Raw genomic sequence first — 15,463 nt, 5'->3', positions numbered from 1 at the left:
CGTCCCACCAGAGCCCCTGGGAAACACAGGCACCAACAGACACCTCCAGTGACTGAGAAAGGAGGGCTTGCTTGAGGTAGCCACGGAAAGCAGGATGGTGGCACCCAGCCATGGTAGCAGGAGCATTATGAGAAGGAAATGAAGGGGTGTGGAAGGCCAAAGCCCAGTGCTGAGTCAGGTTGAGCAAGCGTTGCCTCCCTCGAGCCACTGATTGTGAAATGGATGCTGGGGCCTGGAGCAGGGCCTCCTACCTCGGCCCTTATCTTTGCTGCTTCCTCCACCTCTGGGACTGTGCCCAGGCAGCAGGAGCTTGCGCAAAACGAAGCTGAGAAGCTCTGGGGCTACTTAATTATTAGCTGCTGGTAATGCTGACTGAGCCCCTGGGGACTCCAAGGCTGGAGCAGAGGAGAAAGTGCAGAGAGATACTGGAAAATTACTGTTTAATTCTTCAGCATCGCACTGGAAAATTACTGTTTTATTCTTCAGCATTACATCTGGCTATATGGCATCTGGTAGATGAGGGACAGGAAGAGGCTGATAATGAGCCAGCCACCGCGACAGCTCTGCAGGCTTTCTCCTCCCCAACAGCAGAGCTGGCTCCAGCCCTGGTGAGAGTTTAGTGTCTGGTTGGATGCAGGTCCCCGGAATGGTGCTGCTTATGCCTGGCCCTGCAGCCATCAGTACTCCTGCTGAGTATCGCAGCCAAGGAACTCTATCCGCAGGGCAATGTGGTTGTGCCACTGGTGGGGGTGTATCCTCACATAGCGGGCAAAGAGGGGGCGCTCCAGCGTATTTATCACTGTGCTGGTGTGGTCTTGATTTGCCTTGAAAATCTGGAGAGGAGAGAGAGAAATCAGGGGTGCGCTGTCCTCTGCTGGCATAGTGAGCCCATGACTTGAGGACGCAGTCAACCCAGACAAGCACGACTTGGGAATGTTTTAGGGAGGAAAAACCACAGCCAGGCTCACTGCTCTTGCAAAAAAATCCTGTGAGCATGTTTGCTGACAAGGGCTGTGCTTGCTGCTCCAGGGGTGGCCATGGGCTCTCTCTGGCCATGGAGCAGCTCTGCCTACCTTCTCCTTGCCATCCTGCAGGACTGGGCTCCAGTGCATGCCATTCTGGCTGCTGGAGACAGCAAACTCCTTCACAAACATATGAGTGAAGACAGCTTTGGCGCCTTGGGTTATGATTGCAGTCACCTTCTTGGTTACTTCGAAGTCCACCTGCAACCACTCGCTGGGGCTGTTGCTCTGAGGAAGGAGAGACTGCCTTCAACCCTTCAGCAGCAATAAGAAAGACACATTCATTGCAGCTGAAGCCAAGCTAGCCCTGCATACAGTCCTGGGCTACCAGGCATCTGGTTGGAGCTGCTAGGTGCTAAATCAGTGCAGCAACTCTTCTGCCTGTGTGCAGGCTGCTTGCATGGTGGATGTGGCTGCACACACCACACAGCCCTGGCTAGGAGAGGTTGCAAGTACTCAGCCTGCCTGCTGGGATCCCACATGCCTGCCCCATGCCCCTGCTGCCTGCCTGGGGATCTCATTGCATGGGCTACCTTTGGCCTCCATGCGTTGGTCCTTCCCTGCAGGTTCAGGCGGGCCTGGGAGGGTGACCAGCTGGAGAAAACATTGGTGCTGTAGGAGGACGCGGAGATGCGCTGGTCAGGGATCCTTCTGTTCTCCATTCCTAGAGGCATGGAGCAGCCTGGAAGAGGGGAGTGATGCTTGTCAGAGGGAGGAACAGACCCATCATGGAGATGCCTTCTCACTGCTCAATGCTCCAGCTGCCCTCCATGAACTTTCCCTGGTTACAGGTTCTCCTGTGCCTTGCTGCAGTGTCATGGTCCCTGCACTGCTTAGGGCCCCTGCGTGCAGCATGGCTCTGGCTGAGTAGTGCCAAACTACAATTGCCACTAGTTCCACCTTCCTTTATCCCTGGAGATTTTATCAAGCAGTAATGTGGAGAATTTGTGCATCTGCCAGGACGTAAGGAGAACCTGTCTCCTGCAGAAGAACAAGAATACCTGGCAGGGAGACACCCTGCACACAGTGGGATGAGGTGTACATGTGCACAGCTGCCTCAGACTGGCTGCCAGGCTTGTGGCATGAGGTGACAGCTTGTGGCCGCTGCTGCTTGTAGCTGCTGGAGACTCCACTCTGCTGGTGTGCAGAGCTAAAGAAAGGATCCCAGAACACGACTGCCCCAGGTCGCACCGTGGGCCAGAGCAGTATCACCTTGGAATGGCAAAACCAGAGGAAAAGCCAATAGTGTCCATCTCTGCTTATTCCCTGCTCCCTCAGACTGAGGTAGCAGCTGCCCAGCTATCAGCTTAGCCGCTGCTGGAGTTTTCTAGTGGTTCAGGAAAAAGCGGTGGTGAGAGCTGACCCCATGTTCTCCCTGTGGTATTGCTGTCTCTAAGACCATAATGAGTTTTTCCAGCTTTGTTCTCCCAACATCTCAATGCCATCTCCAGCCTCCTCCTTCCCCCTCCACAACTGCCTGGGGAGTCCTGAAACATGTGGAGCTCAGCACCACACTGGATAAGGCCCCAGCTTTGGTGCTTGGTATCCAGAGGGGGGACATACTGTTCAGATCGCAGCCGATGAGCTCCATGCGCAGTGTGGTCCGGATGCTGTAGTGAGTGGGGTTAATGCGGATGTATCGGGCTATGATCGGAGGGTTGAAGTGATTTTCTTTCACTCCGGTTGCATCCACATTTGCAAAGAACAACTGCAGGAAAAGGGAGAAGGAGGATTGTTGTACCAGTAGAAAGAGAGTTAGGACAAGGATTAGTGGGGAGAACAACATTTCTGTGTGGCACTTCTGTATGTTATCACCATCCTTAAAAGAGAATGGCAGCTCAGGAAAGTGATTTGAGATGTGATTCATACCAAAGAAGTGAATGTGCCAAATCAGGGTGAACCACAGAGAAACAGGAGGAGGAAAAACTTAGGGTCTGTGCAAATGAACATGTTTTTATATTTTCACTAAACAGAGGGGAGAAAAAGAAGAAAAAAAGTCAGTCTGGGAAAAGTTTTGGCCATAGCTGGTGTACATGATGGAGGCTTTTCTGGATACATTTTTCTCCCACTGGAATGATCAACTTATGCATATTTAAGTTGTGGGTTTTTTCTAATGAGTAAAGACCCCCAAAATCATCTGCATCTGCACAATGTTTTTAGAAAGCCAAATTTGCCTTTGGGGTCAAAAAACATATTCAGGCAAAATCTTATGCCTAGGTCTAAGTAACGTGCAACATAACGTTAAGCAGTGGATCTCACAGCCACCTGGGATCATGGAAAGAAATAGCTCAGTCAATTTAAAATGAGACAGATGGACACAGAGAGCAAGTCCCTTGAAGATCTGTGATCTTCATTCCGTCATCCTGGCAGTGAATGCTCACTGTTCCTGCCCTAATCAAATATCTCAGGGGCTCAGGAGATCTCTGCCTTGTGTACAGAGCTCCCTATAGCCCTTACCACCCCAAGAGACCCCATTCTGGGAAGACACTCTCAAGACCCGTTTGCCTTACCATCTGGGTGCTGGTGGCATTCCCCTTATATTTCCGCCACGATTGCCCATCAAGGCTGTAGAAGACAACAAACTGGGAGATGTAAAGGCTGGAGAACTTTTGTCGGGCCCCTTGGGTTTTTATGCCATGAATAATCATGAGATGTAAAAGGTCCACCTGAGAATGAAAATCAGGGATTAATTTCTAACACAGAACCCAAGCCATGTTCAGGCAATGCACTGTGAACCCATGGAACTCACTTCCTCATGACATATCTGAACACAAGTTATAAAACTAGTTAAAGTAGTTGTTCATAAGGGCACAAGTCAGTCAACAGCTGGGAGAGGGCAGGGGAGAGCTGTTTGGAGAGGTGAACTGTTCTCACTTGGTCTGTGGGAGATACTTGCACAATCCAATGCTGCAGCTGGACCATCAAGTGATTCCTCTGAGATGGATCTGGGGGTCAGACCAGCAGCAACCATGGCCAGACCATCTGCCATTAGGACCTCAGAGCTTCCCTCCCAGAGGGGAAGCAGGGGAAATAGCAGGACATAGCTGGGGAGACACTGGCCATCCATGTGGGTCCTTCTGCACAGTGCATCAGTTGCAATGCCCCCAGTGATGCCTCCAGCCACAGGGGTCCTCTTACCTGGATCCAGCCATTGCGGTCGGTGCTCCAAGCATTGATGGAGCCGGTGTTATCCAGCCTGGCCAGGTAAGGAGCCCACTGCCCTGCGAGAAGAGCTTACAGATATGAGGGTGCTGCTGGCCCCTGACACTGCCCATCCCAAGGCAGTGAGAAGTCCATACACAGGATGGGGCCTAGGGTTTAGTAGCCACATACAGGGTGGCAGAGCACTGACACAATAAGCCAGACATGTGGCATCTCCATGTCCCCAGTGGGATGCTGACATGGACATGGATGGAGGAAGGACCCAGGGACCCAGTGTAGTAGAGCCTTGGTCAGGCAAGCACAGGAGTTGCGTTGGCTGAAGCTGCCCCAACCTCACCTACCTTCCTTGCAGCAACAACCCCTACTCACCATACTGCCCCGATGCTGTAATCTGAGAGTCTGCAATGTGGCCTGAGGCCAGGCCAAGGGCGTTTCGGCAGTCTGCAGCCAAACACAGAGAAGGAGGGTGAAAACCAGGGCGAGTTAATTAGATAACAATACTTTTGAAATAAAAGCCTAGGCTGGGTAGCAGCCTTCAGGCTCAGGGAGATTGTCTCAAGCCTCCAGGAGCCCTCAGGCTTGTTTGTCTCACACCAAATGGCGGGTTTCAGATGCCTCCACATCCATCCCTGAATTTTAAGGGTGCTGGAAGTTCTTGCTCCTAAATTCGATGTCAGCAGCAGAGAGTTCCTAGCATCACCCACAGCAGCCTCTTACCAAACTCCTGTCCCTGAGTCCCTGACCTCTTATTCCCATGTCCTAATTTCCCAGCAATGCTGACAAGTGTCCCTTCCTTATACCCATGTCTTGCTCCTGGTCCTTTGTGTTGCTAGGCAGCATCTTTTAAAAACGAATATCACATCACTAAAGGAAAGTCTGCCTGACACCTCTGTCTGTCTCTCTCTTCTGGTCTGCTGAGCACAGGGTTGTTTGTCTCTTACAATAAACATTATTATCAGCAACTTGTCACATCTTGGCAAATGCTTCTGAGGGAAATGCAAATTTGAAATCTTAAGCAGATTTTTAACTTATGGAGACATTTTCTGACTGACATTTAATACTCCTTTAGGAAGAAAAGGGAGACTGTCACTGTGTGATAACATACTATTCTCACAAACCACTTCCCCCAGTGCTCACTTACAGTGAGGTAGAAACGTGTTGTTCTGGGGTCAATGTAGTGAGAGCTTTCCTGTGGATTTTGCAGTTGCTTTTGGGGCTGTTTCTATCAGAGCAACCTGTAGTCAGGCAGTGTCGCTCACTGCCCTCCTGCCATCACTCTGTGCCTCAGTTTACCTCTTGATGTGTGGTTAGGCAGTGGGGCATGGTACCTTCCTGACAGTGTGGGCAGGCACCAGCATGTGCATGCAGTTTCTGGGGGAGTGAGCTCAAAAATACGCTGACCACGGCCATGGCAACAAGCAGGCCAGAGCACAAAGAGGATCACTCACTCAGATTGTACACGAGGAAGAGAGCACTCATGCCAGCTTGCTGGTGCTCTCCCACTTTGCACTCTACCCGCCAGATCCCGGCATGTGAGGGCCACATCTCCACCGTTGCAAAAACACCTGGCCAGGAATAGAGAGCAAAGCAGAGGGGAGTTACTGGCTGTAATGGGATGCCACAGTGCCAAGCATTGTACAAACACAGAGTCAGACTCTTCCAGATCCATTCCCCCTCCTTGTTATCTCCCCACACGCTTGGCACTTCCTGACATGCATGGACATGAAGCCTGAACAGCTTGGGTGTGCACGGTACCCATGCTGCATCTCACCAGGATAAAGGTTGTAGACTCCCATGCGATACTCCTGGCTAGTCCTGATGCTGAACAGCTGCCCGTGAAAGTGGATGGAGTGAATATCCTCAATGCTGCCCATGTTCAGGAGGTGCCATCGGACCCGTTGTTGCTGAGCCATCACCAGCCCAGGCAGTGTGTCACTCACGTAGCCATTGATGGCTAGGGAAGGCAGTGGTCAGGAGCAGCTCAAGACTCCAGGGTTTTTCCATACAAGTATAGACTGTGGGATGGAAAGGGCAAGGGCAAGGGTCCTCACCATGGAAGGAATGGTTTCTCTTAAAGTCAGGGTTGTCTTGCTGGATGCGGCAGGGAGGGCGGCAGTTCCTCTCCATGTTCTCCAGGAAGTACCAGCTTTTGGTCTCATCAAAGATAGTGAAGAGCAGGGAGAACTCCTGTACAGCCAGCTGCCGCCTGAAAACAAAGCTCAGCACCCCACGGCGGCAGATGATCAGTGGCCCAATGAGGCCTGAGTGCAGGTCCTTTTCCTGCCAGGGAGCCGGGAAAGAAGGGTTTGCGTTGCAGGAAGAGGCACAGCAGCAAGGAAAGCAGGGGGCCTGTCTGCATCCCTGGCATGGCTCCCACTCATGCACACGGCATGGCACGTGCAGAGTGGGAAAGACATGCTGGGTTCACTGGAGGATCCCCACTCTGCCTCTAGCTAAGAAAGACTGTGCAGCAACTGTTTGCGTATGCTTTCAAGAGAAGTGGTGTCTGTCCAACAGTCCCTACCCCACTAACTTTGGAACCCATGGGACTAAGTCAGCCAGATTTGGCAGAGGGGTAGGGGACTGCAGAATGCTAGTTCCCTACAAGTCTCGTAAGCTGGTACAACTGAGGATGGGGAAAAAAAAACAACCCAACACAATTAAAAGAGGGGAAGAGAAAAGAAGAGAAGAGAAAGCACCAGCATGCATTTATCACTGTATTAGACACCTGAGAATATACACAGCCACAGTCTGCTTTCAGCACAGCACTATAGCAAAAGCCTTGACCTCACAGCCAGGACCCAGGCATGCTGCCCATCTCTTCTTCCTGGGATGCCCCATGGAGCGGGCTGCCACCTACCAGGTCCACGTTGGAGAAGTAAGCCCAGGCTTTGCAGTCAAACTCCTGTGTGGTGGGTGCCATCTGGGGCAGGACTTTCCAGGAGTACTTCCGGAGCTCACCGGGCTGCACTACCTCTCTACCCGGTGTTGTGCCCTGCGTCTCCTCATAAGCTTGCAGCGTGGAATGGAAGGAGAAGGGCCGCAAGGCCAGGTTCTTGAATGTAACCTGCACCGGAGGGAAGGCAAAGCAAAGGGAGTGTAGGAGGGGGCTAAGTGCAGCACTGAGAGTACCCTGGACCCTGGGATTGGATCCAGCCAGCTGGTGGGAAGGAGGCAGCCCTGTCCCCTGTGCCTAGACCTCCAGCTGGGCCCCATGCAGTGGCCAACCCTTGCTGAAGCACAAGCTGTGGCTGTGTAGTGTGATCCCCAGTGGAAAGCACATCCCGGTCATGTCAGCAGGACGAGGCCCTCTCCCTGCTCAATGGGAGCAGGGTCAGCTACACTACTGTCTCTGGAGCCCAAAGGTACTGAATCCACCCTGGTGAAGATTTCAGTGAAAACTGGGCAACTTCTCCAAGCATATGAGTCCTGAGCCTGGTGAAGAGCCTTTCACCTCTTCCTTAGCTGGGTGCTGAAGGACCTTTGCTGCTGAAGGAAGCCCAAGCCTGCCCTCGCATAGAACACCCAAAGAAGCTGTACTGAACTCTGCTTAGGTCATTACTCTTTTTACAATCCCTTCATCCAAAAGGGTCCCCATGGAGCCCAGGAGCTGCTCAGGCTGTGCTGTTACAGGGGTTGGGCCTGTCTCAGGTTCAGGGCTTTGCATCATCACACTGAGTTTCCTGCTGGTCCATTCCTCCAGCCACTGATTTCCCTCTGAATGGTGGCTCTGCCTCGCAACCTGGTGCCATCCACGTGCCATGCAGGGTGCCAACAGGGCAGCTTCTGCCCCCAAGCCCTGAAGGTGAACCCATGAGCATTGCAGAGCCTGCAGGCCCACCTCAGCACTCCCTCTGGCTGAGTACAGCCAGCAACAGGGGGATTTCAGATTTTATAGGAAATGGGAACTTTCAATTCACCATGATGACATCTTCAACTTCTGCCCTGATGTATGGCCCAAGGATGCCCAAGTGCTCGTCCAGCTCTCCCCGCAGCAGCGGCTGCGTGAAGGAATCGTCCATGTATTCTCGGAAAACCACCTTGCGGTACTGCCGGAAAGGCTTCCTCCTGCCGCTCCTGCTGGGGTGAGTGCAGTTAAGCAAGTCAGGTGATACTATCCCATAGGGAGGGTAGCCATTGCAGGGCTGGGGTAATTCAGAGCCTAGAGCATCCCTCAACTACTTGCAAGGAAGCTCATCGTGGCTGGAGCTACAAAAATCCCCAGGTGGAGGGGAAGCACTGGGACCATCCTTTCCCTGGGCTGCTTGGCTGGGTTGTACAGTCATAGACCCATGATCCTGCCTGCCAGGACATACCAACTCACACATCAAACCATGCCATGCAGTGCAGGCATGAGGGACAGTCGCACTTACGTGGCTTTTAGGAAGTGCTGGGGTCTCTGGTTGCTGTATTCCCACATCACCTCCACTGCTGCAATGAAGTATTGCCGTACCTCCCCCTGGAAGGAGCGTGGGTCATGCTCCTCTTCCCCGTAGATGTCAAAATCCTCCATGGTCTGCTCTGTGTCACCATACTCATCGTAGTCCAGCTTGTCAGCCTTTGGCCTTGAGGGGATGGAATGGGTCCCATTGTTCAGAGCCAGTCTCTCCCTATGTCCTGGGGCATGGTTCCTCTTCCTAGCTGTGCTGTTGCTTTCCCCATCCTCCTTGGGCTCTCCTAGGCCCTGGCCCTCTCTCTTCCCAGTTTCTCTGAGGACATCTTCCCCACTGAGCATCTGCCATCCAGCTGGACTAGCTTGCACGTACTTGGCTGTTTTTTTGGTAGTGCGGTGGTTGCGAGGGGGGCTGCTTGGAGAGAGGGAATAGTTCTCTTTGGAGGCTGGTTTCATAGGGATTTCTTCTGGGCTTTGCTCAGGTGTGCTCTCGGGCACGTAGTCCTCTGTGGCATTTGTCTTGAGCTGCTGAGGCTGAGGACTGAACTGACTCAGCTGATCCACAGAGTTTGTCTCCTCTTCCATCTGGCTTCTCCCCTCAGTTTTCTTGCTGGGAGCCCCCCACACAACACCTCTGCCTAGCTGCAGCTTAGCCAGAGCTGGGCTCTGCAAGCCCCGAGCATGTCCTGCTGCCCCCAGAGAGACTGGGTCCCAGTTTGAGGCCAGGTCTGCAGGCACAGCAGCAGCCTGCGTTTCTGACCTGCTTGCTGCCATTGCCACCTTGCTTCCCAGTGCTCCCCATGTGGGGAAGGAGCGTCTTTTGCGCTGGGCCCCGTCACTGCTGATCCATACACCCCCATCTATGCCTGGCCTCCCCTCAGGATGCATCTCATCAGCACTATCTCCTATTAGAGCCTGTGGAGCATCCCCGTCCAGGTGTAGTCTTCCCTCAACGATGTTTGATTTTTCTTCCAGGCTTTGCTGGGCTACCATCACCTCAGGCAAAGTGTCGCTTGATATCAGGGACCTCTTTTTGAAGCGAGCACTGCAAAAAGGGGAATGAGGTCCACACACCTTTGGGGCTTTCTTATTTACTGCTGTCTCAGGGGTCTGGCTGGCCAGATCCTGCTCTGCTATGTTACCCACAGAGAGGGGCTCACTGCTGCCAGGCCAACTGGTGTTGGGAAGACCCTGACCATGCATCAAGCCTCTTCTCTCCAGTGACATGGCTTGTCGAGGCCTCCAGTCAGGGCCACTCATGCTCCAGGCTGGAGCTCTGTGTCTCAGAAACTGCTCAGGGCTGTTTAAGAAAGCATCTGGGAACTGCCTTGTGTCATTGGCCATGACGCTTGATTCAGGAATGGCAAGACTGTCCATCTCTGGCAATTCCTTAGTGGATGTAGCACCCTGAAACACTGCCTCCAAGATTAATTCATCCCTCTCTTCCATCATTATATATCTGGAAGACTCAAGGTCATTGGTATGTGCAACGGTAGTTTCTAGAAGGCGTGTGCCTTTGGCAAGTTCACTGGCTTCTTGTTCTGTGCCACTTTTTCCAGGCAAGAAGTTAGTCTCATCTGTGAGGAATTTTTCTTGTACGGGTTTGCTGGGTCCCAGGTCTGAGAAAGAAACATTCTTCCCTTCAAAAGATTCATAAAAGCCTTGCAAAACCACTTTGTGAGGTCTTTTTTCCAGTTTAGTATCTAGCTCATTTGATGAATAATTGCTTTCTCTGGTCTGACTGTGAACCACAGCATGAGAAATCCTGTTGTCTTCTGTCTCATCTGAAGATGCAGAAGGATTGTCCAGTGTGGAGGAAGAGTTATGATCAGTGCTTAAAGCCGGTTCTGTACTGATTGTCTCCTTTGACTTGTATAGATTTAAGGATATTTTATCAGCTTCTCTTACCAACTTGTCCTCAGCATCCTGTGAAGACACGTCTTGAAGTCCCAGATTGTGCTCCAGGTCATTCTGATTAAATGAGATCCTGTTCTCTTGAAGAGTAGGTTTGCTAGCAGCATAAGCAATTGAGTCCCACAAGCTTGTTGCATGAATAGTTGTCTTTTGAGGCTCTGCTTCCAGGATCTCTAATGTACCACCAGACTGGACCATCATCCTTTTTACTGGTTCCTGCACCTCTGAGATTTTTGTCATCTTCTTTCCTGCCAGAGCATCTTCTGGAGCTGGTGGGGATTGGTGCAGCCATTGCTGACCTTCTGAGCTCACAGTATCATGGACACTTCCACTGACACTTGCCAAGTGTTCTCCAGGTGTGAGAGCTCCAAACCCTTCTTCCTGGCTGATGATTTTTGACAATTCTTCTTCATCATCCAGTAATGATTCATAGGACACTGGCTCATAGTTTGTCTCTGGCAGAGAAGGCATGGAAATATCAGGTGGATGTGGGCTTGTTCCTAAAAGTGTTGTTGTGCCATTGGAAGGGGGATCAGAAATCCAGCCATCACTCAGGAGGGCCCCATGGCTGGGTTCTGTCAAGCACAATCTTGGCTTCCCTGTCTCATTTCTGGAAGAGGTGATGTTGTTCAGTTGCTTATTCACACATGTCCCGTGCCATCTCTTTCTTTTAGAGAAGCCCCTGGGTTGGAAGTCAAAGGTGCCATCCTCCTCATCGAAATCCACATAATCTTCCCCATCAGGATATTGCTCATGCTGGCACTGCAAAACTGTGAACTTGGCACGCATCCCTCGGTCTCTGAAATCAGGATTCAGGCACCCCAGTGTCCAGATGCCTATCTCAAGAAAGGACAAGAGGACACCATCAGCCTACCACAGTGGGAAATCAGAAGAGCTGCCATCCCCATGCTGCTCCCTTGCTAGTGCAACCCATATTTTCAGGCAGCCTTTGGTTGATGGTAGTGATTTCATGTTTTCATAATCCCTAGAGTATCTTACAGCTGGACTCACAAGACATCAGGGTTGCTGGTAATATCAGAGCCAGTCCTGACAGGCTGGTGTTTCCTGCCAGAGCTTAGTGAGTTACACATACCCGCAAGGCCCCAACAATAGCTTGGTGAGACCAGTTAATGCACTGAGAACCCACAGAGCCTTCAGGATTATTGCCAGCAGCAGGGTAATCACCATAACCCACCCCCAAAAACATGCTGGTGTTCTTAAATACACCTCTCTCCCAGACACAGTCATCACATCTCTCCCACTCAAGGAGAAAGAAATGAAAAGGTTGCCTCTTGCTCACATCCCCAGCCAATGCGTTTGCTCCCCTAGGCGAGTGCCTCTTCTCCAGGTGCCAAGAGTGGGTGAGGAGGTGTGTAATAACCAGGCTGTGACACTGGAGAGAGCTGTCTGCTGCTGCTGGCTGAACTGCTTGCTCAGAGCTCAAATGGATGCAAGGTTTGGATTGGTTTTAGAAAGCTTCCTGGGGTATCTAGAAATCCTGTCATCTTGGCTCAGGGTGCAGCGCTCATGACCATCATATCAGTGTTTGCAATCACATGGTAAATTCTATGTTTCCTCTGTGAGTGAGGAAACGGTTAATGGCACAGCTTTTGCAAATGCTAAGGAAAAAATGATGAGTTGGGGGAAATCAAAGCAAACTCTGAAGCAAATCCTTCCTAGGACTGCTCCATGGATGTGATTTCTGTCCTTGAAAAGGTGTGGAGATAAATGGGATGCTGTGACCAGTGGCTGAACCCACAGCAAGGACAGTACTGCTGCTCCTCTTGCCCTCTGACCATGGAGCCAAGGGAGCAGATGCAAGGTTCATGGGACTCATGTTACTGCAGCCAGCTTACTGGCTTGGTAGCATGTGTGACCTTAACACACCCTATTAATGAAGTAAAACACAGTAATTTAATTTCTTTGATGTAAGCGTTGGAAGGATTTAATCATTGCCTCTCACTTTGCTGTTCCAGCAGGCTGTGCGTCTCTTTTCTCTCAGGGCTGCCAAAATGCAATCAGGTACCAGACATCTGGCTGGAGGTGCTCACTTATCTCTGCTGTGATGCCAAGCCCATGGTTTACAGAATAGCCCATGTTACTAACCTGGCTTTTCCAAACTCATGAAGACTGTTTCTCCAGAAAATGGGAAAAGGGTAAGCATGTCCTCAAAGACCATGTTGCGCTTGAATGTGTTTCCAGAGAAGAAGATGGAAAGGAAATCTGTTTGGGCCCCAACACTCAGGACATACCAGTATACAACTTCATGCAGGCAGAGTTTTGGTTGGAGGTTGTCAAACACAAAACCGTTAATAGCTGAAAGAGAGCAGGAGTGAAACATTTTGTCAGGATCTGATTCCCCCATGGCTGCCAAAGTGCTGCATGTTCCCTGCTTGTTCCCTGGGGCAGGGATGAGCCTGTGTCTGCTGTTCTTTGCAGGGAGCCCCTGGCCGAGCACTCACTGTGCATCATGTTGGAGGCATAAAACTGGGGGTCCCGCGTATCCACATGGGTTGCGTCAGTGCAAAACCGCCTGATGTTCTCCTCCAGGTACCAGCTGCGGTTCTCATCAAAGATCGAAAACAGCACCAACCTGGTTTTGTCTGACATTATCTGGAAGGTGGAGAGGGAAGCAGTTATTCCTGATCTGATCAGAGTGCCCCCAGGGCCCAGTGTAGCTGCCAGATCTTAGCCTGGGTGCATGGGGAAGAGTTTACTGCTGTTTCACAGGAGTTAGAGTCCAGGTTTGGAGAGAAGAGAGCATGCAAGAGATGATGGGGAAGGCAGGGGCATTGGGACTGATAGTAGGGTTGAAGAGAACAGGACAAACAAATTTGGTTTTACCCAAATATTTCATCCAATGCAGCTATTCCAGCCTTTCAGCTTGGCAGTTGAGGCAATAAAGGAAGGACACACCTGATTTCCCCTCTTATCCATGGACTTCTTAAAGCAGATCAGGAGGGGCCCAATCAGGCCTGAGGCCGTGTCTCGGACTGGGTCAATGGAGCTGTAGTAGAAACGGGTGAGGCAGCGAGGATCTGCCTGTGTTGGCCCATCCTCAGTGGTGACTCTCCAGCTGTAGGTGAATGACTGGCCAGGGGCAACAGGAATGTCCTTCACGTCCTTATCTGGCAACATACAGCCCAAGGGCAGATCAGTTAGATTTGGGCTGCTCCTGCAAGGGGTGATCCTGCTTTTTAAAAGTGCTCAGAAAGGTTTCCTGACCACAAAAGTTGCAGAGAAAATTACTTAAACCCACACCCACCCTGGGATGGCACACTGACTGCTAGCATGCACTTGCATGGAAAGTTCTGGACATGATCTGGACAAAAGGAGTCCCTGGGACCAGGTGAGGATGGAGAGGCAAATGCCAAATTTAGAAAGCTCTTGAAACTCTTACAAACTGGAAAATTTGCCCAGTCTCAGCTGTGTCTGGGCTGCCTAGAAGAGTTTGCAGATGAAGGTACAGAGCTGGGCAGGGCTGAAATGGGAGAAGAACAAGGCAAGGAAAGATAGATCTTTAAGCAGATACAGGTAGACCATGAGTAAAGCAAGGAGGAGATCTGAAAGGAAAACTCAAATGCAAATAAATCCTCTGAGCATTCAGTAGGATCTTGCACTGACACAGCCTTAGCAAAAATACCTTTCTCTGCTCGAAGGGCCCAGCTGAGCTGCTGTAAGAGCATGGTTTGCAAAGGTCATGTGTCAGCCAGAGTAGGAATAGCTCTTTTTTATTTATACTCCCATAAAAAGCATCATCCCTGTGGCTCCAGGACGACAACTTGCCCACTTTCACAGAGCTGAATTGCTGGAAAAGCTGGTGAACTATGTCTGGCTGGGGGATGTTGACAGAGGGGCAGGGACAGGGATCCCAGCTCCCTTGTGGGATCCCTGCCAGCTGATGGATCACTTTGCCCTTTTGACTGTCCTGAAGGAAAACCTTTATTTAGGTAGTAACAGGTTACAAAGCTGACCTAGTTCGCTGAACTCCTTAGCGGCTTCCATCCTTGTTCTGCCACCTCTGCTGCAGCAGAGGAGCTTTTCTCCAGCCTCTGCAATTGCTGCCATCGTTGTGATGCACCAGAAAGGGCAAAGAGGAAGAGAGGAGAGGGATATGGCATGATTTTGCCCTGGTGGAATGTGGGATGCCCTTGCAAAGTCATGATCCTGGGAGTATGCTGGCAGGGGATGAAAGCAGTTCTGGGAAAGGGATCTGTTAACTCAGCAACCTCAGAGCAAAAACCGTGAAGCTGTGAGAGAGCGCGCCTGAATCACAATGAACCCCCCACATTAAAGCGGGGGGGGGGGGGGGAGAACTGTAAGCAAACTGGCAAACACAGGCAGGGTGGTTCCTGCCTCATCAGAAAGGGGAGGCCTCTGGGATGGACCAAACAACATGATCCCAGCTCCCTGGTTGACAATGCCCCTTTTTCCAGCCATCATCCAAGTCTTCCTTAAAGACAGGGTTGTATGGCACCAAGGGGGACATGAACCAAGGATCATCATCTCCAGGATTGCACTCAGGCACTTGGATGGATGAGCTGGACAACCAGTCTTACCACGGGCTACAGGAAGCTATCCTGGCCCAGAAGAATGGCAGTGGCCAAGTGATGTCCCAAATTGTCATGGCCTGCCTTACCTTGGGAGGGCTTCATGGTGTGGTATGGCCTTACACTGGTGAGGCCATGAGGGTAGATGTTGTATGGTCGGCTTGCCAGGTTCCTGAACACGATCTGAAATGAGGACAGCCAGCAGGAACATTTAATGCTTTCTGAATGTTGTGAGGTCTCAAGGCTGCACTCAGTGTCCTCACAGGGAGGGAAACGCTGGGAAGCAGTGCTCTGGGATCAGCTACCTGCCAGTGTCCAATAGGGAGGAAGCCAGACATGTCTGGGACCACAAAGTAGGAGTCAGAATAGAAGAAATGATTGTTTATTTCTCTACAAGTCTACAGTGTCCATCATTCTGGGAG

The 15,463-nt window shown here is 51.3% G+C and overlaps 1 protein-coding gene across 12 annotated transcripts in view; it reads right to left on the bottom strand.

Moving 5' to 3' along the window:
- Positions 1-450: 450 nt before the first annotated feature.
- The window catches only part of F8 (coagulation factor VIII), a 28,639-nt gene continuing 13,626 nt past the window's right edge, over positions 451-15,463 (bottom strand). For 7 of the 12 annotated variants that reach the window (XM_054839570.1, XM_054839576.1, XM_054839575.1 and 4 more), the window contains 17 exons: positions 15,131-15,224; positions 13,408-13,619; positions 12,954-13,104; positions 12,598-12,807; positions 8,558-11,327; positions 8,105-8,264; positions 7,045-7,251; positions 6,236-6,464; positions 5,956-6,138; positions 5,633-5,749; positions 4,554-4,625; positions 4,161-4,243; positions 3,533-3,688; positions 2,586-2,730; positions 1,556-1,704; positions 1,074-1,250; positions 451-833 (listed from right to left, as the gene is read on the bottom strand). In XM_054839570.1, coding sequence (XP_054695545.1) covers positions 678-833; positions 1,074-1,250; positions 1,556-1,704; positions 2,586-2,730; positions 3,533-3,688; positions 4,161-4,243; positions 4,554-4,625; positions 5,633-5,749; positions 5,956-6,138; positions 6,236-6,464; positions 7,045-7,251; positions 8,105-8,264; positions 8,558-11,327; positions 12,598-12,807; positions 12,954-13,104; positions 13,408-13,619; positions 15,131-15,224 — 5,271 coding nt within the window. In that variant the 3' untranslated portion in view covers positions 451-677. Of the gene's footprint in view, positions 834-1,073; positions 1,251-1,555; positions 1,705-2,585; positions 2,731-3,532; positions 3,689-4,160; positions 4,244-4,553; positions 4,626-5,632; positions 5,750-5,955; positions 6,139-6,235; positions 6,465-7,044; positions 7,252-8,104; positions 8,265-8,557; positions 11,328-12,597; positions 12,808-12,953; positions 13,105-13,407; positions 13,620-15,130; positions 15,225-15,463 lie in introns of those variants that run through there. The other 5 variants (XM_054839571.1, XM_054839574.1, XM_054839580.1 and 2 more) reach the window with 4 other exon arrangements.

This window comes from Grus americana, chromosome 12 (genome assembly GCF_028858705.1).
Source record: "Grus americana isolate bGruAme1 chromosome 12, bGruAme1.mat, whole genome shotgun sequence".
In the NCBI taxonomy this organism is placed as follows: domain Eukaryota; kingdom Metazoa; phylum Chordata; class Aves; order Gruiformes; family Gruidae; genus Grus; species Grus americana.
The sequence above is the reverse complement of the archived record's forward strand: the minus strand, read 5'-3'. Positions and strand labels throughout refer to the sequence as shown.